Source organism: Myotis nattereri, assembly GCF_964212035.1.
Source record: "Myotis nattereri genome assembly, chromosome: 5".
Lineage (NCBI taxonomy): Eukaryota > Metazoa > Chordata > Mammalia > Chiroptera > Vespertilionidae > Myotis > Myotis nattereri.
Window position 1 is genome coordinate 72,360,670 of NC_138080.1, and position 26,265 is coordinate 72,386,934.

At 55.1% G+C, this 26,265-nt stretch overlaps 1 protein-coding gene across 1 annotated transcript; it reads right to left on the reverse strand.

Moving 5' to 3' along the window:
- Nucleotides 1–334: 334 nt before the first annotated feature.
- Nucleotides 335–14,263, reverse strand: SLC34A1 (solute carrier family 34 member 1). The gene is made up of 13 exons (XM_081093515.1): nucleotides 14,208–14,263; nucleotides 12,676–12,805; nucleotides 12,385–12,534; nucleotides 12,173–12,301; nucleotides 11,958–12,101; nucleotides 10,920–11,031; nucleotides 10,602–10,797; nucleotides 10,425–10,520; nucleotides 3,819–3,888; nucleotides 3,431–3,598; nucleotides 2,213–2,329; nucleotides 2,001–2,125; nucleotides 335–1,347 (listed from the first exon to the last, which is right to left on the reverse strand). Exons 2-13 carry the CDS (start codon nucleotides 12,782–12,784, stop codon nucleotides 844–846), a joined length of 1,920 nt encoding a protein of 639 aa, XP_080949641.1. The 5' UTR covers nucleotides 12,785–12,805; nucleotides 14,208–14,263; the 3' UTR covers nucleotides 335–843.
- Between the last annotated feature and the right edge of the window lie 12,002 nt (nucleotides 14,264–26,265).

The following is a 26,265-nucleotide window of genomic DNA, read 5'->3' on the forward strand; positions in this document are numbered from 1 at the left end:
TGGGGAGAATTGATCTCATGCCAGAAAGAGGGAGGGAGGGAGGGAGGGAGTCAGTGAGGTAGGTGAGTCCAGAGATGAGAAGAAACCAGAGGCAGCCTGGTGGGCTGGGGGATGGAGGTGCAGAGAGCCCTGCTAACACTGGCCTTGACCTTGGGGACTTTCAGGCAGTCTGGGCTGTGGATTGGACTCATTAAGGCAGAGCCAGGAAATGGTTGGGGTGAGCTTGTCGGCTGGCTCTCCCAGGGAACAGCAGGCTGTCTTGAGAGGGGAGATAGTGCTCCTGAACCCCTAACTGTGGTCTCTCCTCCCCTCCAAATGAGAACAAACAGATTTTCAAATGCATAATCAAAGTTTAATTCCTTTTTTCTTTTTTAAAATCAGGCAGTGTTGGGAAAGGGGGTTGTAGCAGTGATGCAGAAAGCTGGGTGAGGAAGAGGAGAATGGCATGGAGGAAGGGAAGTGGAAGGGAGAGGGTGAGAATTCAGCCAGTGACATCTCTGCATGAGCAAACAGCTGGGAGTCAGGTACTCAGACCCACCCTCATTCCCACCCAGCCCCGTTGGAGTTGTGTGGACAAAAGTACACAAGCACCAGCCTCCAAACAATGTGCAAAGGGCTGGAAGTCATCGCAGGTGCCCTGCGGCCTGCAGAGAGCCACAGGTGCACCATGATGGACACACGTGCAGGCTGGCACAGGCTCACACAGCAACCCAGTCACGCAGCCCAGACCTCTGAGGGCCTGCTCAAGGGCAGGAGCATGTACACAGACACACACCCCTCCCCTCCCACCCGGGCACCAGGCACAGGCCCTTCCCTGCCCCAGGTGGCAGTGTGGGCTGAAGCCTAGAGGCGGGTGGCATTGTGGTGAGCAGGCAGGGCAAGGCGGGGAGAGGGTGTAGCAGGGGGCAGCTCCTCCAGGAAGACCCTGGGGGGCAGTGGGGGTGAGCGGGGCTCGGGCCTGGCACAGCACAGGGTGGCGCGGGTGATGAGGCGGTCCAGGGGCTGTAGGGAGTGCATCCACCGGGGCAGGAAGTCCCATGTCTGCAGCCACTTGGGCAGGTGCCTGGGGCTGCGACTCTGCAGGACACTAACGAGCACCACGAAGGCCAGCAGGGCCGCGAAGGGTGCACCCACACCCACCATGGCCCACCCGCCTGCCATGGAGATGCCAAATACCAGCGAGGGCATCAAGACAAAGCACAGCAGGAGGTAGAGGACGGCAAACCAGCGGTACTTGGCGGTGCATCTGCCTAGGGCCTTGGCCATGCGGATGGGCAGGCGGGTGCAGGGCACCGGGTACCACAGCAGGATGCCTGAGATGTTGAAGAAGAAGTGGCAGAGGGCGATCTGCAGAGAAGAGGGCAAAGGGGCTGAGGTGGGCACAGGCCCACTCCCAAGCCAGGACCGTGGGAACAGATATAGGGCCCGGCCTGGTCTGGGCAGCAGGAAAGTCACACTAGGGTTGACGTGCCCCCAGTAAAACACCGAAACACTTCTGGGCCAGTTGGCAAATAATCACTGCCCTGGACTCCCCACATCTCCCCCTCAAACCCCGCTTCTAGGACTTCCCCAGCAGATGCTCCCCAAATCCAGGAGCTAAACGATTTCTCCTAGTTTCTGCCTCAGCAGTTCTGGCCTCCTGATGGGTCCCCACCCTGACCTGAGCCCCTGCTTGTCATTACTACTTCTCCTAGAACAGCCACTGCTCTGCCGAGTCCCCCCTACTCATCCTCGATCCCCCAGACTGGCCAGGCCCCCCTCACAGCACCCCTCCCTCAGAGTGCACACCCCACCCCTGCTCATTGGTGGACTGAGTCACATCTTCCTGGAAGACAGCAAGGTCCTGAGGGCGGCACCACCACATGGCTGCCGCAGAGGCTGGCAGAGCCGCTGGCCTAGTTAGCAGTCAACAGCTTGTTACTCAGCGTCCCACCAAGGGTCAGCGCCACACCCCAGGCCCAGCACGGTCCTCTCTGGCAGGGCTGCTCTCCCAGGCACACCTGGAAGGCACTGGACAGCTTCTCCCGGGGGCTGGCCAGGGCAGCCAGGATGGCTGTGGTGGTGGTGCCGATGTTGGAGCCCAGCGTGAGGGGGTAGGCGCGCTCAATGCTGATCACACCCAGGCCTGGGGGGAAGAGGGAAGATGTGGTCTCCCAGCTCCCCCTCAGCCCTTTCCCTGCCACCCCGCCCCCACCCCGGCAGAAGCACTCACCGATGAGTGGGGTGATGGCCGAGGTGAATACAGAACTGCTCTGGACCACGAATGTCATGGCGGCGCCCACCATCATGGCAAAGTAGCCGGTGACCCAGGTGAAGGGGGTGGGGAAGTCTGTGGGGAAACCAGCCCCGCAGGGTCAGGGTGGGGCTGGGACCGCAGGGGGAGCCCTCCTTGAGGAGGAGGTCTTGGGTGCGTTTCCAGTGGGGCCTTTGCCGGTCCCCTGCTCAGCTGGGAGGGCCTCTGCAGGCTCCTCTCAGCCTGGCTCAGTCACACCTTCGGTTCCCTCAGCCTGGCTCTCCTTCCCACTCGTACACGTCCACCTTCAGGCCCCGGTGGACATCACTGCTCCTGGAAAGCCCTCCTGACCCAGTGCTCAGGCAGGCTGTGTCCCACCCCCCTCCCTCCTCCAAGCTCCCCTCCAGCATTTGCCATGCGGCCTCTGCCTGTGCCAGAATGAAGCTGACAATAAAAACCACCGGACGGTGTCACTCTCTGTCCTCAACCCCCACTGCCCCCGTTATCCTTAACAAAGTCCAGGCTCTGAGCGCAGCCGGTGGCCCTATGATCCGCTCCCCCTCACCTCTCTGACCTCTCTCTGCCTCTCTCCAGGATGCCCGCTGGCTCCCATTCTGTGCGGCAAACCTGCCCAGCTGGTCCTGGCCTCCAAGCCTTTGCACGGCTGTTCCCTCCACCCGTATCTTGACTCCTTCTCATTTAGGTCTTTGCTCAGATGTCACATCTGCACAAAGGCCGCTGACCAAAGCAGCCTCTTCTGTACTCTATTGTGTTGTCAGTTTTGCCTTCTCCCTGGCTCATTCTCCCCTCCCCCATAATGAGGTTTTCATTGCCATCCTCCTAGAGGGGGACTCTAGGCTGTGTGCCTCACCTCTTACTCCCAACACTATACCGTGCTTGGCCCATGGTAAAGGCTTGATGATTATTTGCCGATTCAATCAAGCGGAGGCCACTGCTAACCTTTTTAGTTACCTGCTGGAATGGAACCATGGCCAGAGGCAGCCACCGCTCCCCAGCTGTCAGCATCTCAGGGGCCTCAGAAACCACCCAGGTAAGTCTCTTCTTTGTTCACACGGGGAAACTGAGGCTCGGATACGGTAGGGCTTTACCCAGATGGCACAGCAAGGCAGTGTCAGGAGTTAGTGCGATCTGGAAGGGCCCATTCTGGGGCCCGCTCGCCCACCGCCTGGTGCTCACCAGTGTTGATAATGCTCTGAATGACCTTGGCCACCTGGCCCTTGAGCAGAGAGTTGAGCGTCTTGACAAGGAGGATGAGGCAAGTACACAGCAGCACCAAGGAGCCAGCCAGCAGGATGAGCCCTACGGCCAGGTCGGGCAGCCCTGTGTTCACGAAGAGGTGGTTGCCTGTTGGGAGGGGTGTCAAGCTGCTGAGGACTGACCCCCCCATCCAGCTCCCAGCCCCCCACCTTTGCCACCCCCTTGGACTTGGAGCCCAAGGCCCCACCTCAGTCTCCTTAAACCTCAGGAGCTGGGCTGGTTGGCAGCCATCCCTCCTGGGGGACAGCCCTACCTCTGCCAGGCGCTGCCCCTGCCAGCCAGACCCCTCCCTGCTGCCGGCACTCACATTTCTCCATGGTGGCATTTCCGAGGGTCTGGCTGCGGTTGGCCTCTGCCCTGGGCATGGGGGTGGGAGCCTAGATGGAGAGGAGGGTGACTTAGGGAATTTAGGAACATGCAGCCTGGAGTTGGGGGGAAGATGGAGATGAGGGAGCGACGGGGATGGGAGAACGGCAGTGGGTCTCCTGGCTACGTGGTCTCGGTGGTTCACTTGCCCTTTCTGAGCCTGTCTCCTCTGCTGGAGAGATGGGGGTGAAAATATCTGCCACGCAAGAATCTGGCCACGGTCAGCCCTCTGCAATTCTGCCCCGTCATCCGCTGAACTGGCTCTCTCTGGGCGCACAGGGCCTCCTGACCCGGCGGCTTCCTGTCCTTGTTTCTCCCACCTCTTCCTGGCACGATGCTGCTGCCCCTGGCTCTCTTCGGAAAACTCCCTTTCCCCGTGTTTTATCCCCTCCTGGGCTCCCTCTCCCCCAGCATCCTTGCCCCAGCCTCTCATCTGAGGCACCCAGCCCGAGGTCTGTTTTCCTCTTGCTCAGTTCCTTGTCTGGAGAAGGCTGCGGGGCAGGGGCCCACTGGTGGGCAGAGTCCAGGCCCCACAGTGCTTTCCTCCCCCCGTTACGATCAGTGAAGTGATGGGGGCTCCTGGGGAGGCCCCTCAGTTCAGAGGACGCAGGCCAGGCAAGTAGCCTCGGTGAGGGGCTCAGGCTGGCGCTGGTGGCGGCCATGGGCTGGGCCTATCGGGGTAGTAGCCACTCAGGCCCAGGCCACTGTCACCACCCAGGGACACAGCCTAGCATGGCCGAAGGGCCTGATTCTACAAGGGAGACCACAGCTCTATAATTTTAAATTAAGCCTCCCTATTTGTAAGTGCTGACAACCGCTTTAAGACATGCTGTACAATTCTGTGAAGGCCGGTCTGGTCTAGGGAGCACTAATTTGTAGCCTCGTTAGGCTAAGGAGTTATTATTATTATTTTTTAATGCAACTTGGTGCACCTTCCCCTTCCCCCAGACCGAGTATGAAAGGAGAAAGTGGGCTGGGCTGGCTGGAGACCTGCCACCTCACAGAGGGGAATGATTTACTCCCAGGGCCCCAGGCGAAATGCAAGAGCCACAACTTCCCTCTTCTCCCCACAAACACATTCTGGTCTTCGGAGCTGATATGGGTGCTGATTCCATTCCCCCCTGAAACTCTGCATCCCACAGCCTCTGACCTCCCCTGGTGCTGAGGGTAGGGGCACAGACGGGTCCTGGCACTTGGATATTACCGCTCCATTAGGCTTGAGTCCAAACTGTGTCATTTAAAAAATGTATGATAAAGGTAAGACCTATTCATGACACCTGGCTTTAAGTCGGCGTTTATGTTAGTGGTATGTGCTCCCTTGTGTGGGGCAACATGCTTAGTTAGCTGTGTTGCCAGCTAGCCACACCAGAGCCGTGGGGCACCCTCAAGCCCAGCCCCAAATGCAGGCCAAGGAACCAGGAGGAAATAGTCTCTGATGGGCTCATTTAGAAAAGCCAAGCAAGTGGTAGGAACTGCTATGCAGGTGAAAGAGAGAGCCAGGTGTGAGGGAGAGAGAGCCAGGTGTGAGGGAGAGAGCCAGGTGTGAGGGAGAGAGCCAGGTGTGAGAGAGAGAGCCAGGTGAGAGAGAGAGCCAGGTGTGAGGGAGAGAGCCAGGTGTGAGGGAGAGAGCCAGGTGTAGAGAGAGAGCCAGGTGTGAGGGAGAGAGCCAGGTGTGAGGGAGAGAGCCAGGTGTGAGAGAGAGAGCCAGGTGAGAGAGAGAGCCAGGTGTGAGGGAGAGAGCCAGGTGTGAGGGAGAGAGCCAGGTGTGAGAGAGAGAGCCAGGCATGAGCGAGAGAGCCAGGTGTGAGGGAGAGAGCCAGGTGTGAGGGAGAGAGAGCCAGGTGTGAGGGAGAGAGCCAAGTGTGAGAGAGAGAGCTAGGTGTGAGGGAGAGAGCCAGGTGTGAGAGAGAGAGCCAGGTGTGAGGGAGAGAGAGCCAGGTGTGAGGGAGAGAGAGCCAGGTGTGTGAGAGAGAGCCAGGTGTGAGGGAGAGAGAGCCAGGTGTGAGGGAGAGAGATCCAGGTGTGAGGGAGAGAGCCAGGTGTGAGAGAGAGAGCAATGTGTGAGAGAGAGAGCCAGATGTGAGGGAGAGGAGCCAGGTGTGAGGGAGAGAGCCAGGTGTGAGGGAGAGAGCCAGGTGTGAGAGAGAGAGCCATGTGTGAGGGAGAGAGCCAGATGTGAGGGAGAGAGAGCCAGGTGTGAGGGAGAGAGCCAGGTGTGAGGGAGAGAGCCAGGTGTGAGAGAGAGAGAGCCATGTGTGAGGGAGAGAGAGCCAGGTGTGAGGGAGAGAGCCAGGTGTGAGGGAGAGAGCCAGGTGTGAGAGAGAGAGAGCCATGTGTGAGGGAGAGAGAGCCATGTGTGAGGGAGAGAGAGCCAGGTGTGAGGGAGAGAGCCAGGTGTGAGAGAGAGAGAGCCATGTGTGAGAGAGAGAGAGCCATGTGTGAGGGAGAGAGAGCCATGTGTGAGGGAGAGAGAGCCAGGTGTGAGGGAGAGAGCCAAGTGTGAGAGAGAGAGCCATGTGTGAGAGAGAGAGCCAGGTGTGAGGGAGAGAGCCAGGTGTGAGAGAGAGAGCCATGTGTGAGAGAGAGAGCCATGTGTGAGAGAGAGAGCCAGGTGTGAGAGAGAGAGCCAGGTGTGAGGGAGAGAGCCAGGTGTGAGAGAGAGAGCCAGGTGTGAGAGAGTGAGCCATGTGTGAGAGAGATAGCCAGGTGTGAGAGAGAGAGCCATGTGTGAGAGAGAGAGCCATGTGTGAGAGAGAGAGCCAGGTGTGAGGGAGAGAGCCAGGGTTGAGGGAGAGAGCCAGGTGTGAGGGAGAGAGCCAGGTGTGAGAGAGAGAGCCATGTGTGAGAGAGAGAGCCAAGTGTGAGAGAGAGAGCCATGTGTGAGAGAGAGAGCCAGGTGTGAGGGAGAGAGCCAGGTGTGAGAGAGAGAGCCATGTGTGAGAGAGAGAGCCATGTGTGAGAGAGAGAGCCAGGTGTGAGAGAGAGAGCCAGGTGTGAGGGAGAGAGAGCCAGGTGAGAGAGAGAGAGCCAGGTGTGAGGGAGAGAGCCAGGTGAGAGAGAGAGAGCCAGGTGTGAGGGAGAGTCAGGTGTTTGCTGTTAGGCAGATCTGAGTTCAAATCCTGCTGCTTATATTAGCTACCTCAGACATATCATATCACCTCCCTGAGTGTGTTCTCTCTAAAGCAGGACAATAAAAGAGCTGTTTAAAAGGTGACAAGAGAAATGTGTGTGCAAAGCTCACCTAAGGACTTAGCTCATGACAGTGCCTTCAAGTAAGGGCAAATCCCTGCCTCCCTGGACCCATCTGGGAAGGTAATAGTGTGTATGTGTATGTGTTTGTGTGTGTGTGTGTGTGTGAGTGTGCGTGTGTGTGTGTGTGTGTGTGAGTGTGTGTGTGTGTGAGTGATTGCTTCCTAGGTCAGGATCAATGGTTCCTGCGAATCTCTCTGAGGATCGTGGCCTTGTGGAGAGGACTTTGTGGATCTTCCTTCCTGGGGAATCCCAGCCTGGAGCCCTGGGAAACAGATGACTGCTGAGATGAGTGTGGGAGGGGCCTATGGGGTCCTGGGAGGCTGGAGCAAGAGAAGAGCTTCTCTGGGGTCCCAGTTGGGGCTTGCAGTGTTGGGTTAGGACAAGGGTGAGGGCCAAGATCTCGGGTTCCTGCCTAGGATTGTGTGGCCCTGGCTGAGCTCACAGGGGGCGTCCAGAGACTGTAAAGGGAAGGAGGGAGGAGGCGGAAGCCTAGACAAAGAGCTAGCAAGCCGGGGGTCTGGGCATAACCCCATCATGTGGCCATCCGTCCTGGCCTCGAGGCGTGGTGGAGTGGGAGGGGCACGCGGTGGGGGTGGTGAACTCTGTGGGAAGAGCAGAACGGATGAGCTCAGCCAGCCCTGGGCTCAAACCCCAGCTGAGCCACTCCAAGCTGTGCGACACTGGGCCAAACACATAGCCTCTCAGGGCCTCCATTTCCTCTCTGCATCGTGAGGTCCGTTATGCTGCCCACCTCTCCCAGGAGCTAGTTGTGAGGAATCTTGGAAGAGAGAGTTGGGCTTTAAATGTCTGAAGAGCCATCCTACATGCAGGAGGCACCCCTGGGAAATGAAGGAGACGATGAAGCTCACAAAGGAATGCTGGGATCCAAGACTCCTTTCCCTTCCGAGGAAGGGGAGCTGAGGGTCTTTGTTTCTGAACGCGGAGGGGGATCACCGTGCCAGCATCGCCATCTGGTGGCGAAGAGGAGAATTCCTTAGAGCAGCACTTCACTCCTGGAGGGTTATCTGGGTGGCAGTGGTCGCCTGGTGCCTTTCGGTGCGATGGGCGGAGTGGGGAATGGGCACTAATGGTGGGACACCAGGGTGGCATCTGGAAGAGGCTATAAGATGAAAATTCAGGGGCACAGGCTCCAAACTCCACCAGGATTTTAGTCCTAGCTCAATCACAGGGACTTGGACAAACCCCTCTGAGCCTCAGTTGCCTCATCTGTAGAACAGGGATGTAATAATCCCTGCTTCTCAGGTTGCAAGTCCTCAAAATACACTTGTTGGAACCAGGCAGGTCTGGTTGACCATCCACAATGTGACCACACAAGAAGGTGATTCCCAGGACAGTGTCAGGCCCCCAGAGTGCCAAGAGGTGTTGAAACTGCCTGTTGTTCCCCCACACCCCACCCCACCATCTGGACAAGCTCAGACTCTCCATTCTCTCCTTGGTGACACGGTTCCTGGAGACTGGTTTGGGCGAGTCGGGTCCAGCCTGGTGAAAGCTGGAGGCAACTGGGACAGGTTGGAAGGGAGCACAGGGAGACTCCGTGGCCAAAGCAAAACTCGAGTCTTCGGTGCAGGAGGAGCTGCTAACACACATCACCTCCCGAGAGCGTAAGGGAGAGAGTAAGAACAGGGAGCTCGAGTCCCACCCGCCAGTTACTCTCCAAGCCAAGGAAACTGCTCTTAGAGGGTCTCCTGGCAGAGCTGGGCTGAGAAACCAGTGCTCAGGCAGGTGGCCGCTGGAGCAGGGACCACGGCCCAGCCGAGGGACCTTGCACAGGTTGCTTTAGGCCTATGAACCTCAGGTTCCTCTTGTGGAAAGTGGGATGCTCCTGTCCACCTCCCGCCCTGCGAGAGGATGTCATGGGGAGGGCTCCGTTCAGTGGGACGTGCTGCAGGGGCCTGCTGCATGCAGGGTTTCAGAGCAGCGAGGAGTGCCGGCTTATTTTATTGTAAAGATCAAAGTGTGTGATTCCTCTCCCCCAGGCTTTGCTAGGAAGTAGAGCGGATTGTGATGAGCCGAAGAGCTTGGGGAGGGCCCCCTGCGAGCTGGTGAGAAGGTAGAGCTTGTTAGAGAGGCCACAAAGCAGCATAAAAGCTGCCTGCGTGGGCTTTTTGATGTCAAACTGCCTCTGAGACTCAGCAGGGCTGAGCTGGAGCTGTGTGCCATTCAGACCAGGGAACCTCGCAGGGCAGGTTGAAAGGTTGCTCTCTATTCACACCGGGATAAAGGCTCCGTGACTTCAAGTAGCAAGAGGAGATGATGGGGGGCGGGGTGGGGGAGAGGCTTGGGCTTTGAGTTTCTTTCTATCTTGTTCTAAGTGGAGTTACTTCTTGTGTGTAATCAAGGGGAAGCAGGTACTGAGGATTATGCTTTAGCTGAAGCATTTTCCCATTTATGGCTGCCTCCTTGTTCGCCTGCTGTAGTGGCCGGCCCATGGGTGTCCGACTCAGCCAAAGAGATCTTCATTCCAGGCAGTAGAAGCCAGGAAGCAGCAGAAATAGTGCAGAAGGGCAAGCGGATGCATGCCTGTGTGCGTGTCCAGGGGAGGAGCCCCGATGTTGACACGAGGGGCTGTTGTGTCTCCAGTGAGGCCTCTACATGGCCCGCTTGTCCTGCTCCTGGGATCCTGCTTTCCTGGGGATCCTTATAGCACTCTCGCCCTGTCCTCCCCCCGCATACCTGTGCCCCCCAAATCCGCAGAGCTGAGTCACTAAGCCCTGCTCCCCAGTGGGGAAGCAGGAGGCCTAGGCGGTGAGACCTGGGCTCTGCGCCCTCACATGGCAGGACAAGCTCCAGCACGTTTCTTAGCCCATTGGAGCCTATTTCTCTATTTGTGAAACCAGAGGGTTGAGCCAGAGCAGTGGTTCTTAAACTTGAGCATGGAGCAGACCAGAGAAATTACTGAAATTAGGCTGCTGGGCCCCGGCCCCGAATTTTTTCTGATTTAGTAGGTGGAGGGGAAAGGCTGAATACTTTGCATCTCTAACAGGTTCCCAGGTAGTACAGGTGCCACTGGTCCACACTTTACGAGCCACTGGGCTAGATCGATTACATGGCAACTCTAATTGATTGGTAGTGGCTGCCTAAAGCTGGCGTGAGGCTGGGAGAGATTAGCAACATCTGCCGTAGGCACAGTCTCATGGTCAAAGTGTCACATCTTTGCCCTCTCTAGGCTAATGGTCTGTAAGGTCTACTTGGAGCATTAAAAAAAGATAATGACACTAACTGTCAGCTGTCTGAAAAGGGAGTTTTCTCACCTGGGGCCAGACCTGGGACTTACCTTCATGGGGTCTGGGTCGCACCAGATCCTGATGAGACTGTGGTTCCTCAGGGACTCGTCACCCATGGCAATGCTGGTAATCACAGACTTGTCCAGCTGTGGGCAAGATGTGGGCAGGGGGAGTGAGTGTGGGCCCTCACTGTGCCCCGCCTCCACCCCGGCCAGCCCTGCCCCCACCTGGATGATGAGCTTCGTGAAGGGCTCCGTGATGATCTTAAGCAGCTCAGGGGCGTCTTGGCCGCCGCGGATGTTGAAGGAGGCCACCACCAGCCGAGTGACATGGTACAGGTACCCAGAGGCCACCTCCAAGGGCAGCAGGACCAGCACTGACAGCCAGTTAAAGCAGTCGTGCACAGTGGCCCCCGCGAAGGCCCTGGGCAGGGAGGCCACGTGGCAAGGTAGGCCGGAGCCTGGGTTTGCTTGTTCTGGGGCTCCTGGCGTCTGGGACGACCCTCCCCCCACAGACACAGACCCGTCACCACTCTCCCCCCTCACCTACGGAAGTCGGTCCTGTCCCCCGCCTGCATCAGGGCCACAATGGTGTTGGTGACAGAGGTGCCAATGTTGGAGCCCATGATGATGGGGATGGCAGAGCTCACCTCCAGCACTGGGAGAAGAAAGGGCCTCTTAACTAAGTGGGTAGTGTCCACCCAGTTCCTGTCCCCACGGCACCTCCTGCCAGACCCACTACCCATGTTCTGGCCACTAGTGGGCATTCCTGCCATGCTGCTCACTCCGCCCAGCCTCGGTGTCACAGGTACATGTGCTGTAGATTTACATACATGTAACATATGTAAATATACACTGCACATGCCCATGTGTGAACATGTGTGGGGGCATGTGTATATGAGGGCATGTGTCCTATATGCAAACATGTACCTGCCATTACAAATCAACTAGGCGTGGCATGTAGACATGAGTGTGACAGTCAGTTTCATGTGTCAGCTCGGCGAGGCTATGGTACCCAATTATTCAATCCAACATTAACCTCAACATTGTTGTGAAGGGGTTTTGCAGATTCACCTCTACAATCAGTTGACCTTAAGCAAAGGAGATAAACCTCAGTAATCTGGGTGGCCCTCATCCAAGGAGATAAAAGGCCTCAGAGCACAACGGAGACCCCGCTGCGGAGGAGGAAATTCCACCGCTGCCTGAGCATGGCTCCTGGCCGAGCTGCAGCCTGCCCTTCCCAGCGGCCTGCAGCCACCTCCCTCCCGGAAACCATATGTGTGTCTCCCACAGCTTCCCTGCTCTCATCGCTCTGCTTCTGTTTCCCACGGATGGGATGAAGAGCTGCGTGATGTTCTGGAGGTGAGCCTTCCTGGGGTTGTGCCCCCCATTTGCTACCTTTCAGGATCCTGGGCACCCCCCCAGACGGAGACTCCTGGCTAGGCCTTGGAGGACAGAGTGGGAGCTGCCAGGGCTCTGCCCTTAGCCCTCAGTCCCCTGTTCCCACTCCTAGCCCCTCCCCAGCCCTTGTGCAGCACACCCAGCTCCCCACACTCTCTCCCTGGCCCTAGTGGGTCGACTCACAGCCAGAGGAGACCATGCTGACGATGATGGAGGTGGAGGTGCTGGAGCTCTGCACCAGCACGGTCACCAGGATGCCCACCACCAGCCCCGCCACCGGATTGGACAGGATGGCATTGTCCTTGAAGATGTCACCAGCCACCTTCCCTGGGGAGCATGAGTCACCATTGCTTGAGGCCCTTCAGGGGCCTTTCCCCAGGCCCCTCCCCTAGCCCTACCTCCAGCCAGCTGGAAGGCTGAGCTGAGCACGTCCAGGGAGCAGACAAAGAGGTAGAGGAACGTGAGCATCAGTGGCACCTTGAGGAGTGTCACGCCAGCCTGGCGCAGCTTCTGGGCCAGTCCAGGCTCTGGGGATGGGACAACCATGAGCACAGCGGCCAGAGGGCTGGGGCAGTGACTGCTGGTGTCCCTGCCACCCCACTCAGCCCACCTGGCTTCTGCTCCTCCTCCAGGGCCAGCTTGGCAGGCAGCGGGTCATGGAGCTCCAGAACCTCCCCAAAGGGGCAGCTGTGCTCGGCGAGGGCCACGGGGCCCAGACTGGGGAAGGCATAGGCGGAGGTCCCTGGGATCCTGTGCAGGACTGGGAAGGAAGGCTAATCAGGAGTTCCCAGAGGCCCTGGGTCCGAGGGAGGGCAGGAGGGGTGGATTGGAGAGGTGGAGGTCTCACCCAGGATGTGGGCAACCATGGGCAAGCAGGGTCTGGGAGTGGGGGCACACTCACCCTGAGGGCTGGGCACATAGGCAAAGGCCGCCCCATGCATCACATGCCCCCTGCGGACTGGGATTGGAGAGACAGCAGGGCCCCCCAGCCTCTCTCCATAGGACATCATCCCGGGCACACACAGTGGTGTCTGCAACAACATTGAATGACAACTGCTGTGTCCTGGACACTCACACACTCACACATCTACCGCCCACACCCACACACTCACTTGCACAGACATTCATGAAGTGTGATCCCACACACCCATAGAAATACTCCCCCCTACCTCCCTACCCCCATACCCAGGGAAGCACACTCAGGTGCTCAGCAAAGATTCGGGCATTCATTCATTCAGCAATAGATTGAGCATCTATTCTATCCTAGATGCTGGGGTACAGTGGTGACTGGATACATACACAATGTCTGCCCCTATGAAATCCAAAGGGTGGTGGGGAGACATTTTTCAATGAAATAATCCCTCAAATAGATAGAAAATAGCGATGGGGCCGAAACCGGTTTGGCGCAGTGGATAGAGCATCGGCCTGCGGACTGAAGGGTCCCAGGTTCGATTCCGGTCAGGGGCATGTGCCTGGGTTGCGGGCACATCCCCAGTGGAGAGTGTGCAGGAGGCAGCTGATCGATGTTTCTAATTATCTATCTCTCTCCCTTCCTCTCTGTAAAAAAATCAATAAAATATATTTAATAAAAGAAAAAAAAAGAAAAGAAAATGGTGATGGGAACAAGTGTTCTAATGACAGGTATGGGTGCCACCAGAGTCTCACGGTGGGGTGGGCCTTGGAGGAGGGAAGAGGGGTCACACTGAGAGGAACCGTCAGTAGGCACTACCAGGAGGAGAAGGGGACCGCAGGTGTGCAAGGGCCATGTGTGGGGAGAAGCTGCCGACACCCTGCAGCTGGAGGGGCCAGGGAACATGTGCAGAGGCTGCAGGTGTGGGCCGGGGCCCGGCATGGGCTGCGCAGCTGTTTTGCTCGTCCTGAGAGCAGTGAGGAACCATGGACACCTGTTCTGGATCGAGGGACCAGCTGGGCAAGCACTCGGGAGGGCTCACTGGCCTTGGCAGACCACCTTTCTCCTACTCCTCACCCCTCAACAAGAAACAAATCCTGCCACCTTGCTCCCATGAATGAGGCTCAGGCCAGGACTGGTTTAGGTAAGGAGGGCCCCCGCCCTGTCCCCAAGTCTGGGAAGTCCAGGCTTGTTTTAGGTCCCGCGCCCCCCTCTCCCCGCCCCAAACTGCCCCTGGAGTTCTTGGCTGTTGGGGTGGGAGTGCCCCAGGCTGCCTCAGCAACACCTCCTCACTCCCACCCCTAACATTGTCCCAAGGGGCCTTGGCTGTGGGATGGGGGGTGGGGGGGTGTCCTGAGCTGATTTCCCAGTCCTGGAAGAACACAAGTCCTTTTCACTTTGGGAGTGAGCCAGGCTGGGCTGGTACTGAGATGTTATGGAGGCAGGAAGAGGGGGACTGGGGTAATGAACTGTTCCTACTAAGAGTTGAAGATGAGGTTGGGAGGAGGGGACTCTGGGCTCACCTTAGGATTCTGTGTCTCAGCTCCTGCTCAGCTGCTCAGGGAAGTCCCAAGGACCCAAAGAGCAGCTGGGACCTTCCACTTTATACCCTTGGGTCAAGGGCAAAGTCCCTAGAACTCTAGCTGCCCTCCCTCTTTCCCCAATTAACCTCACCCCTGTGATTCCTCCCAGTTAATTACTAATCGTCAGCTCTGCAGGGGGAGTCTGTAGTTAGGCTCTCCCTTCCCTCCAACATATGCTCAGCCTGAACCACCACCCAGAACCAGTGAGGGCACAGACACACCCTATCCCCAGGCAGAGACCCTGAAGCCACTCAGGAGCCTCATTCCCAGAGTCCCCAAAGGGATTCTGTGGCTCCAGCTGACAGGACTCCCCAAGGAGTGATCCAAACATCCTGTGGCCTTGCTGTGTGTCTGGGTGTCTGTGGGTTTGTGTGTCTTGGGGGGTGTTTGGAGGAGGGGGAGTGTGTAATGGAGGAAACAACAGGAGACAAACCGGAGAGGCTGTGTATGTGGAATCTTGGAGCATCTCCAATGCCCAACCGCAGATCCAGGATGTGAAGTCTAACAGACTGTGGAGCCCCTTGCCAGACCAAGAAGGGCCTGCATTTTGGAAAGGTCCCTCTGGGGTGGGTGGGGTTGGAATGTGTCATAGGGAGTGAGTCTGGAAACAGAGAGACCAGTTAAGAGGCTGAGAGATGATGAGGTCTGAACCAAGGTGGGAACAGGAGGGATGGGGAGAACAGGATACATCCCAGGGGTACTTGGGCAGTAGAGTTGGTGATGGGGAGGGTGGGAGGGAGAGGAAATATATCAAAGTTTGGCTTCTGGATTGGGAAACTGATGAGGATATGAAAGTCAGAGGGGGTCTAAGGAAGCCTTTCAGAAGCTTGTTTCCCTTTCACAGGACTATGGAGCCCGATTTGGGGACCAGATTTACAGAGGGATGAGAAGGAAGCTTCTTTTTTAAGAGATTATGGTTTGGTCAGATCCAGCAATAGTGGGTTCCATTCAAGACCTAGTTGGGCAACTGCCTAACGTTATGCATCCATTTAGCCACTCATCCATCCACCCACTCATTTATCCGCTTACTAGGTGTACCGGTTAATAATGCGGATTTTTTCAATAGATGAGTTACACATATGTTGATATATATGCGATTTGATATGTCTGTTATTTTGTTGTATTGACAACAAGCTTCAAAACTTCGTATGTCAAATTTTCTGAAGGTGTTAACATCATAAATATTTTTACGCTTAAAAATGTCGAATTTTGTGCCAAAAAAAAGAGCATTTGCAGGAAGTTTTAATTCATTACTTCATTTTGAAGAAAAAGTGCTGCTGAAAGTCTTTAACTGGTTTTGAAGTGTGTGCTGGTGCGTTATCATGAAGCAAAATTACTTTGCCGTGTCTTCTGGCCCATTCTGGTCGTTTCACGATCAAAGCGTGGTTTAAATTGATTATTTGTTGTCGGTAACGATCAGTATTAACGGTTTCACCTGGTTTTAGAAGCTCATAATTCACCACACCTTCCTGATCCCACCAAACGCAGAGCATTGTCTTCTTTCTGAAGCGATTTGACCTTGCAGTCGATGTTGATGGTTGACCTGGATCAACCCATGATTTTGTGCATTTGGGATTCTCAAAATAAATCCACTTTTCATCGCCAGTCACAATTCGATGCAAAAAGGACTTTCTTTCGTGTTGTTGAAGCAACATTTTACTGATGACTTTTCGGTTTTCCATTTGTCTTTCGTTCAGTTGATGTGGCACCCATTTTCCTTCCTTTAAAATCTTTCCCATTGCTTGTAAACAATCAGAAAATGTTTGCTGAGCAATGTTTAATCTTTCTGCAAGTTGGTTTTGAGTTTGACATGCATCTTCATCCAATAATGCTTGTGATTGTTGGTCTTCAAACTTTTTTGGTTGACCTGGACGTTCTTTGTCTTTCACATGGAAATCATCACTTTTAAAGCGTTTAAACCAGCGCTCACAAGTATCTTGAGATGAAGCATGTTCACCATAAGCTTCCCGAAGTATACGATAACTTTCAGCAGCACTTTTCTCCACAATAAAGTAATGAATTAAAACTTCCCGCAAATGCTCTTTTTTTGGCATGATATTCGACATTTTTATTTTTATTTTTTTAAATATATTTTATTGATTTTTTACAGAGAGGAAGGGAGAGGGATAGAGAGTTAGAAACATCGATGAGAGAGAGAAACATTGATCAGCTGCCTCCTGCACACTCCCTGCTGGGTATGTACCCGCAACCAAGGTACATGCCCTTGACCGGAATCGAACCTGGGACCCTTGAGTCTGTAGGCCGACGCTCTATCCACTGAGCCAAACCGGTTAGGGCTCGACATTTTTAAATGTAAAAATATCTATGATGTTAACACCTTCAGAAAATTTGACATATGAAGTTTTTTTTGTTTTTTTTTTTAATATATTTTATTGATTTTTTACAGAGAGGAAGGGAGAGAAATAGAGAGTTAGAAACATCGATGAGAGAGAAACATCGATCAGCTGCCTCCTGCACATCTCCCACTGGGGATATGCCCGCAACCCAGGTACATGCCCTTGACCGGAATCGAACCCGGGACCTTTCAGTCCGCAGGCCGACACTCTATCCACTGAGCCAAACCGGTTTCGGCAACATATGAAGTTTTGAAGCTTGTTGTCAATATAACAAAATAGCAGACATATCAAATCGCATATATATATATATATATCAACATATGTGTAACTCCATCTATTAAAAAAATCCGCATCATTACCCGATACACCTAGTACCCACCCATCATCCATCCACCTCCCCATCCACCTAGCCAGCCCGCTGGCCTGTGTCTATCCATCTGTTGGTGTCTAAGCACATTAGTTGAGTTCCTACTCTATGTTGGGCCAAGATTGGCAAAGTTAGCTTCTCTCTTGGTCCAAGCAATGGTACAATCCCCGCGTCAGCCTGGGATTCAGAGGCCAGTCACCTCACCGCCCCTAGCCCTTAGGTCCCTTGCTGGTAAAATGACAATTTGCTTGGCTTTTCCAGTGAATTGTCGAATTCATAAGATAAGTGACCCATCTCTGTGCCTAGAGCAGAATCCCTCAGCGCGTTTGCTCTCTTCATGCTCTCATGCCCTTTCGCTGTCTCCAGGTGGCTGAGGTGTCCTGGCCAAGGAAATGGCCCCACCTCCTCTAGTTTCTCAGCCCTGTTTCAGGTCCACAACTTCTGTTGGCTCACCAACCTCTGATTGGTTCCCTGAGCTGAAGTCCTCCACAACATTGAGCATATTTTAGGGTGACATAGACCCAGCCTTTTTCCATCAAGGAAGATAGAAATCTGCACTGTTCCCCCTTTAATGTGACAAAGGTTAAGTAATTAGTGCTTAATTTGCCGAGCATTGAGGAGTAATGGTCAGAATGAACTCTCTGCCCAAGTGGCTAAGAGCAGAGAACACAGAAAGCCTGGGTTCGCCTCCCAGCTCCACCACATGGCCGCAGAGAACCCACAGGGGATTGAAGGGGGCGTGGCGGAGGTGCGGCCGGGCTTGGCTGGTAGAGTGGCCACAAGCCCTGGTTGCCTGGCCAAGTCCTGGTATGAAGCTTGGCCCAGCGACCCTCTCACTCTGAAGCGTGCCCTGCGGAGGACAATGAGCCGAAGAGTCTTATAGCTCGTTCTGGTGGTTCTGGGGAACCGAGGCAGGAATCAGCCACCTGGTGTTTACCAGAAAAGTCTCCATTCATAGCAAAAGGAAATTAAAAATAACCCTGCTTCTCAGAAACATTGCTGTAATTATTAGAACACTGCCTTTCATCCTTTCCTCGCTGCCCTTTTTCTTTTTTAATGTTTTAAAGAGTTTGTTTGAGCAGAACTGGTGGCATGCTGGGAAGCAAAGCACAGTGCTCCAGAGGACGACGCCCTGCAGCTCCCTTCACACAGGGACTTAAGGAGGGAACCTCTCTGCCTTTTAAACCCGCGTCGGATTTCCTTGTCTATGAGAGACTGCGTGCTCTTTTGCATCTACCCTTCTAGCCGAAGCCTTTTCCTGTGTCTTTACACTCAGCACAGGTGTGGTTTTTAATGGTCGCATCGCATTCTGTCATGAACCCTGTGTAGGAACCTCTTGGTGTCCTGGAGCCGCTTCCACCTGCTCGGAGTGAACTGGGTGAGGTCCGGATTCATACAGCGGTGGGAGGAGTGTCACTGAGCCGTGGAAATGCAGTTGCTACTGAGTCCTTTTGTTGGAACTAGAGGTCCTGTTAAAGTCCCATTAGGGATGGGTCTGAGGCTGCTGGGGCACCCCACCCCGGGGGGCCTGACACCCACAGTGTGTCCAGAGACCCCCATCCACAGGCCTGCTCCCCGTCTCTCCTGCACTATTGAGGTCAGACCCTGGGCAAGAGCAGCTGGTACCAAGGCGCTCCTGATGGACTGGACGCCCCTCCCCTTTAATAATCTCGGGCAGTTTGACTTCTCCCTTCCCTGCTCTCATGGAGCTCAGGGGCCGGTAGGGGAGGCAGTTATTGGTCACAAGTGATCATTACGAAATGCTGTGGGTTCACACATCCAAATGATCCCCCAAAATTCTGGGGATGGGATGGGGCTGCTGAGCAGAGCTGCCTTTTGGACGCCTAAGAGCAGCGGGGAAGGTGGCCATACTCCAGCCCCAGCCTCTCGGCCCCTTGGCTCATTTCAACAGCCTCCTCCCCACTCACAGCCTGCCTCTCCCCGCCTGTGACAGACTCTGGGTGCACCTGAAGGGTGACTTTTGCCCTGTCTGCTCACGTGCCTCCCCAGGCCTCTGGGCCCACAGCGTGGGTGGTTGGTGGTGTCTCACACTGAGAGAAGGCTTCCAGGGGGAGGAGTCTTGGGGGGAAGATGCCAAGACCTGTCTGTGCCGACTGTGTCTGAGGAGCTCTGGCGTTCGCATTTGGATCTTTGGGTCTAAAGCACAGGACATGCTCCTTATCTCACAGGGGCCTCCTGCACGCCAGCACCTCAGGGAGCAGCATGAGGTCGGTCCTTTGAGCAGGAAATGGAGCGGGCATCTGTGAGAGGCCCTTCTCCTCTACCTCATCATCTTTAATCCATCCCCCGTCTCTCCCAGTTTTGTTTCCCAGGAGCTCCGGGCCACCAGGCCTCACCTGGGTTATTGCAATAGCCTCTCAGATGCTCTCCCTGCGCTGTCCTCACTCCTCCCGATCCAGACTCCAAAATATGCAGCCAGACAGCTTTTCAAAATGCCCTTCTTATCACGCCACCCTCTCCCTTTAAAACCTGCCAGCCTCCCGGCCTAAAGAGAGCATCCGTCATCGCCAGGGGGGGGGGGGGGAGGGCAGCACAACTTGGCTTCCCCTGTGAAGGTGCCCCAGGGAGAGTGAGGAGGGCAGCTGGGCTAAGCCCCGAGGAGCCCCCACGTTTCTGAGAGGGCAGAGGAAGGGGAAACTGAGACCCGCCCGCAGCTGGGTTCAGGAGGAACAGCAGAAAAGCAGTGCCCCAGAAACCAGAGTCGCCACGTTTTGAAAGACACCCTGGTCAGCTGGGGCAGCTGAGATGGCAGCCAAGGTGAAAACATCAGGCTAGTGACTCTGGAGAGCCCTCCGGGGCCAGTGCTGGGGGAGGAGGCAGCTTGTAATGAGTGGGATGCGTGAAGAGCACGGCCAATGTGCATGTGACAGGCTGACAGTTACTGAATTTCGTCACACCAACGAAAATGAGTTCCCTAGGAGCCACATGGCTGCTGAACAGAGAGGACAGTGCCAAGAACAAGCATGTGTGTCCGGGAGCGAAGCAAGTGTGGAGGCGGGCACCACCAGCTGTCTCCGCAGTCCTCCGTCAAGACCCGTTGCTCCTTACACGCACGCAGTTCGATGCAGGTGTGTTTCCTGCAGAACCTCAAGTTTGAGGACAATCAAGGGAGGAAAAACTAACATTCCAGACCATCTGTCTAGGAACTGGGTTTTTGGGAGGAACTGGCTAACGAGCAGTGTAATCCCACGGCAAGGTTCCTCATAAGCACAGTCCGAGAACTCCTGCCTCTTCTCACCAACATGGTTATTTATTCAACCGACATATGAGCCCCACTGAGTCAGCACGGTGTGGTGCACTGGGAATCCGGCCGTGACGCTCTGCTCCAGCGGGCAGGCCAGCACGCTTGCACACAGACACAGCTGTGAGTGCCTTGCACACCCATGGCTGCGTCCTCTCTGATCTGTGGTCAAGTCACCTGTTTTCACCGTGGGGTGGATGACATAGTAGGGGCCACCTGCCACTTCCCTTCGGGGAACAGAGCAATCCATCCCCTGGCCCTCTTGACTTTGTCCTTTCTTGGAGATCTTGGACTTCACTCTGAGCTGCCCGACAGAGCAGGCAGGGCCCTGAGATGTTCCATCCAAGCCCCATTTTCCAAAGCTACATTAGGTCCTGCAGAGCAGGACATGACCAGCTGACCCGAGAATGTCCTGCCTCCGTTTGGGGGACAAGCGCCCTGGGTAATGATTGACCCCGGTGGCCCGGGAGTAGGTCACTCATTGACTGACGAGGCCAAAGTCTGTGGCCCAAAGAGCTGAGGCAGCTCTAGGCTCTTCTCAGAAATCACCTCTTCCCTACAGCTCCCTCCTCATGTCTCTCCAGCCCTGTGCCCCAGGGCTTCATGCTGGCCCTGGAGACCAGGCCTGAGTGTGAGGCTGTGGACAGCACGCTCTGAGATGGCAGGCCACGCTCTGGCTTCTAGGTTCCACACCTGAAACTCTGAGATCTGGCTTTAGACTTCAGGTCCTGGGCTCTAGCTCCTGGTAGCTGAATGCCGCCGGTAGCTCAATGCCCTGCATTCTAAGTTCTTCGATCCAAGCTCTGGCTCTGCATCTGGGTTCTGGGTTTGTCAGCCCCTCAGCACAAGGAAGCCACAGGAAGAGGTAGCTTCCTTGGCTGGTGGGGTTATGCCTCCCCACCCATCTTAGCTGGCCAGGACTTCATCCCGGAAGCCAGCACCCTGGGCTCTGCTGGAGGTGGGATGCTGGCTCTATGGTGCTTCTCCTTGGCTTCTGCCTTGGCTCTATCCCCAAGCCAGTATTCTGGAGAGAGCAGCTGAGATGGCCACAGAGCACCCCTCGCCCAGACCCTGCAGGAGTCACAGGACACATACACATGTGCTTGTCCCCAGCTCCTTTCGGACCCCCCAGGACCAGCCCACTGTGAATGGCACCTCTGACAGTTGTGCAGCCGTATGGGCCTGTGCCCAGCCTGCATCTCATTCAGTGTAATCAACCATGAGTGCTCCTCCCTCTCTGGGCCTTTGCTTCCTTGTGGAAGCTGAATTCCAGCCTCTAATCCCCCAGAAGTCAGAGTCACTTGACCACCAGGCCAGGCCTCTCGGCAGGGGGCACCTTGTGCTCACCCTTGGAGGTAGGGGTGGCTGCCCAGGGAACATGAGCCTACAGCTGCATCAGCACTTTCATCTGGGCCCCAGGTGAGCAGCCCCTGCCCCTACCTGCCCCCACCCTGGCCCAGAGCCTAGGTCACTGTCTGCCCTGTGCTCACCCTGTGCCCATCTCATACCAACCCCTTCTCTAGCCCAAGGCCATTAAGTGGGGTTAGACCAGCGGTTCTCAACCTGTGGGTCGCGACCCCTTTGGCGGTCGAATGACCCTTTCACAGGGGTCGCCTAAGACTATCCTGCATATCAGATATTTACATTACGATTCATAACAGTAGCAACATTACAGTTATGAAGTAGCAACGAAAATAATTTTATGGTTGGGTCACAACATGAGAAACTGTATTTAAAGGGCCAGAAGGTTGAGAACCACTGGGTTAGACGATGAGAGACAGGGAACAAGATTCTCTCTTGGAGGCTTGGAGTCATATGACGTGGGTCCACGGGGTCCTTAGGGAAGTCACACCTGCTGGCTCAGCCTGTGTCCTCCATAGGATGGTGGTATTGGAGGCTGCAGAGTGGTCAGCAAATGTGTGGTCTCGCTTTTCCTTTCTGTTGGTGCTAGGTAGACAGACTGACTCCTTTCCTGGCTTCCCAGCTGGTGAGGTGAGAGGAAGCAGCGGTGAGACCCTCTTGACCACCGGGAGTCTAGGTCCAAGCAGGGGCTTTGGAACAGGGCTTATGGGTTGACCAACTGATCCCCTGCCTCTGGGCCTGGTGGGGCTGAGAGGATGAGGGCTCAGAGCCTGAGGGGTTCTGGGAATGAAGAGTCCCCTCAGCCCAGGGCTGCTGCAGGGGACATGCTGGAGGAGGGGTCGCAGCGAGGATGGTGCAGAGAATACACCGGGCCAGCCAAAATGCGCCTCCGAAGGAAGACTTGGGTTTTGTTATGGAGAAAGGGCTGGCAGGCCAGAAGGGACAAAGAGGTGGCCTTGGGAAGGCCTTTGTGTTGATTATTTTTAAATTGCATCCTTTTAAAAAATAAAGCTAGGCCCTGGCCAGTGTTGCTCTGTTGGCTAGTGCACCAAAGGGTGGCAGGTTCGATTCCCGGTCAAAGGCATGTATCTGGGTTGCAGGTTTGATCCCTGGCCCCCAGCCAGGTGCGTGTGGGAGGCAACCAATCGATGTTTCTCTCTCTCTCTCTCTCTCCCCCCTCTCTCCCCCTGCCTCCCTCCCTTCCACTCTCTCTAAAAATTGATGGGGCCCTAACTGGTTTGGCTCAGTGGATAGAGCATCGGTCTGCGGACTGAAAGGTCCCAGGTTCGATTCCGGTCAAGGGCATGTACCTTGTTTGTGGGCACATCCCCAGTGGGAGGTGTGCAGGAGGCAGCTGATCGATGTTTCTCTCCCACTGATGTTTCTAACTCTCTATCCTTCTCTCTTCCTCTCTGTAAAAAATCAATAAAATATATTTTTTAAAAATTGATGGGCCGAAACCATCAGTTTGGCTCAGTGGATAGAGCGTCGGCCTGCGGACTGAAGGGTCCCAGGTTCGATTCCGGTCAAGGGCATGTACCAGGGTTGCGGGCACATCCCCAGTAGGAGATGTGCAGGAGGCAGCTGATCGATGTTTCTCTCTCATCGATGTTTCTAACTCTCTATCTCTCTCCTTTCCTCTCTGTAAAAAATCAATAAAATATATTTTAAAAAAAAAATTGTAAAAAAATTGATGGGAAAAATATCCTTGGGTGAGAGTTAACAACAACAAAATTTAAAGCTAAGGTGAAAATCTCCTTTGACCTCTACCCTCTGTCAGTTTGACATGTATTCTTCTAGAACATTCTCTCTCCTTTCTGTACCCTTACAAGTGCCTGTGTGGTTGTGGTTTATATAAAGGTCTCATGACATATGCATTGCTCTCTCTTTTTTTAATGAATAATAACACATCTTGGAGAACTTTCCACATCAGGACACACTGTACTGGGTTCCTTGCCTGCTGTGGCATTGCAGAGCATGGGTACACCAGCAAGTATTGTTACCCTCCCCACCCATCGCACGCCCCCACCACCCACATTGGCTGTTTGCCAGTTTTCAGGTCATAAGCAACCCTGCAGGGATGGGCTTCCTCATGCCCATGGGCTTCCTCATGCCCATGTACTGCTGCGGTCACACAGGTGTGGTTTAAATGGTCAGCAGAAATTCCCAAACTGCCCCCCAGAGCAGCCATATCAATGTCCCCTCCATGAAAGGGCCCTGGCCCCTCAGCAGGAATTTCTACAGCATCCAGGCCCTTCCTGGGGTGTGTCCCTGAGTCAGAGCCTGAGGGCTGGCTGGTCAAGCTCCTTGCAGAATCCTGGCCTGGTCACTTCCCTTCCTGCAGCCATGGTTTCGTACCCTCGGAGCTGTTTTCTTATGAGGACAAAAATGAGATAAAGGATGGAATGTGCCTACCCTGTGGGCCTTGGTAGATGTGAATTTCTCCCCCCGCAGGGGCCAACCTTTAGGGAGGCTCATCCGCCTGACTCACGACCCCCTCTCTCATGAGGCAATCTCCTTGCTTCCTCAGTGTGACAGGCACATCACTGGCAGTTGGGAGGTCGGCCAGAGGGTAGGCTTAGCCTAAGGATCCGCCAACTTTGAGAAGATACCCTTTCTGTTACCTGGTGCCCCCACTCCTCTATCCCAGGGCATGGAAGGGTGTCTCCTGCCACAGGGTGAAGCCATGGGCCCAGGAAGTGTGAGGGGTTCTGCAGCTGATCAGGGAAGGGACATGGGTTGTCTCCCTACCCACATCTTCAGCCACAGGCTGTGACCTGGTGCTAAGCGGTCCCCTGCCCAGGATCTCCACTGCCCTGTTGTCCCTGCATCCTTTGCTGGGACTATCTGAGGCTGTGGCATCATCTGTCAGTCCACTAGGCCAAGGGGATGCAGACGTGACAAAGAGGGATGAGGTCTCTGCCCTTAAGGCACCTACGTCATATTGTCGGCCACTGAGTATAAATAAGTGAATAGGTGTCACAGAGCAGGCTGAGTCTGTGAAGGGAGAAAACTGGGTAACGTGGTAGAGAATAATGTGGGGGAGCACTTGGCATAGGATGTCTTTGTCCATTTGGGCTGCTAGAACAAAGGTACCAGAGACTGGCTTACAAACAACGAAAATGTATTTCTCACAGTTGCAGAGGCTGGAAGTCTGAGACCAGGGTGGCAGCATGGCTGGGGTCTGGAGACAGCTCTCTTCAGGTTGCAGATGGCATCTTCTCGATGTGCCCCCACGTGGTGGGAGGGGTGAGGCAGCTCTCTGAGGTCTCTTATAAAGGCACCGACCACCCTCATACTAATCACCTTCCAAAGGCCCCACCTCCAGCACCATCACTGGGGGCTGGGATTTGAACATATGAATGTGAGGACACACACACACACGCACACACGCACACGCGTGCACACGCATGCACACACACACATGCGCGCGCGGTTAGGCCACGGCGCGAGGTGACGAGGGACGGCTCCTCTGAGGTGTTTTAAGACAAGATCTTCAGTGAAGCAGGACTCTGGTTGCAGACCTTAGAAACCCCAGTGAAATAACAAGTAGACCCACATCCAAAGAATGGGTGGGTGGGCTTATCTCAGGAGGAAGTCTACAAGTGGCTAACTTCGAGCACGCAGGAATGTAGGCATTTAGATAATTTTGTCAGGAATCGCCTTCCATCTCTCAGTCCTGATCTCCTGTGTTGCCTTCATTTGCAGGTTCTCTCCCTGCAGGTACTTACTGCAAGTCCCCAGGAAATGGTAGAAAATGACCAGGATTGGTGTTCTAACTGGGTGAGAGATCATCCCTGAACTAAACTGATTGGCCAGGCCTGGGTCATGAGCCCATGCCAGCAGCTAGGGGGTCAACAGAGCCAAACAACATGGACTGAGGGGGCAGAGTGCTGAAGCCCCCTAAATAGGAAGGTTTGGCTTTGACTTCTGGAGAAACACATAGTGGGCCAGCAACGCAACCCCCTCCCCACCTCTCCAGTGACGTGGTGGGGTGGTGGTGCTGCTGGAGCTCCCAGCAGAGGTGACAGAAAGTGCAAAGAGCTGGAGTGGGGATGAGAGCTCAACCTGCTGAGATGGTCAAGAGGGCCCCTCACTCCCCAGATACCTTCTTGCAGCTCCTGGGTCCCCTTGCTTCCTCTGTCACAGCACCAGGACTGAACCTGGCTTCTCTGCCTACAGGCTGGGGCCCTTCTTCTGGGAGGTCTTCCTGTCCCCCTTCCCTGCGTGGGGTTTCCCTGGCTGCCTGGGACAGGGAAGACCACCAGCTAAAACAGACAAGGGGCAGGACCTGCCCCTGCAACAATGCCCAGTGTCCCTTACAAGGCCTTTAATGCATCCAAAGAAAGCACAGCCATGTCTTCAGGGACCCTCAGTCCCATAAAGAAGCAGAAAGTGACTAGACACTGTGCTCAGATCAGAAACCAAGGAATAGTACGATCATACCTGGCAGAGCCACAACTGCCCAGAGGGTCTTCCCTTTCCTCTCCCTCCCTCTTGTGTGTTCATTCTCTCTCTCTCTCTCCTTCCCACACTCTGTACAGTCAAGAAGAGAAGTTCTGATAACAGGAAGTCAGGGGGAACTCTAGGCACTGTGACCTTGATGACAGATGCAGTGTGGTTTGGGGGGTAGAGTACCGGTACAGGGTA

Coding starts and splice junctions, on each gene's coding strand:
- SLC34A1 (XM_081093515.1), bottom strand. CDS start 12,784: ATGATGTCCTATGGAGAGAGGCTGGGGGGCCCTGCTGTCTCTCCAATC. Junction 12,102..12,172: donor AGCCTTCCAGCTGGCTGGAG/GTAGGGCTAGGG, acceptor CATGCTCCCCAG/GGAAGGTGGCTGGTGACATC. Junction 3,599..3,818: donor AAATGCCACCATGGAGAAAT/GTGAGTGCCGGC, acceptor CCCTCCCAACAG/GCAACCACCTCTTCGTGAAC.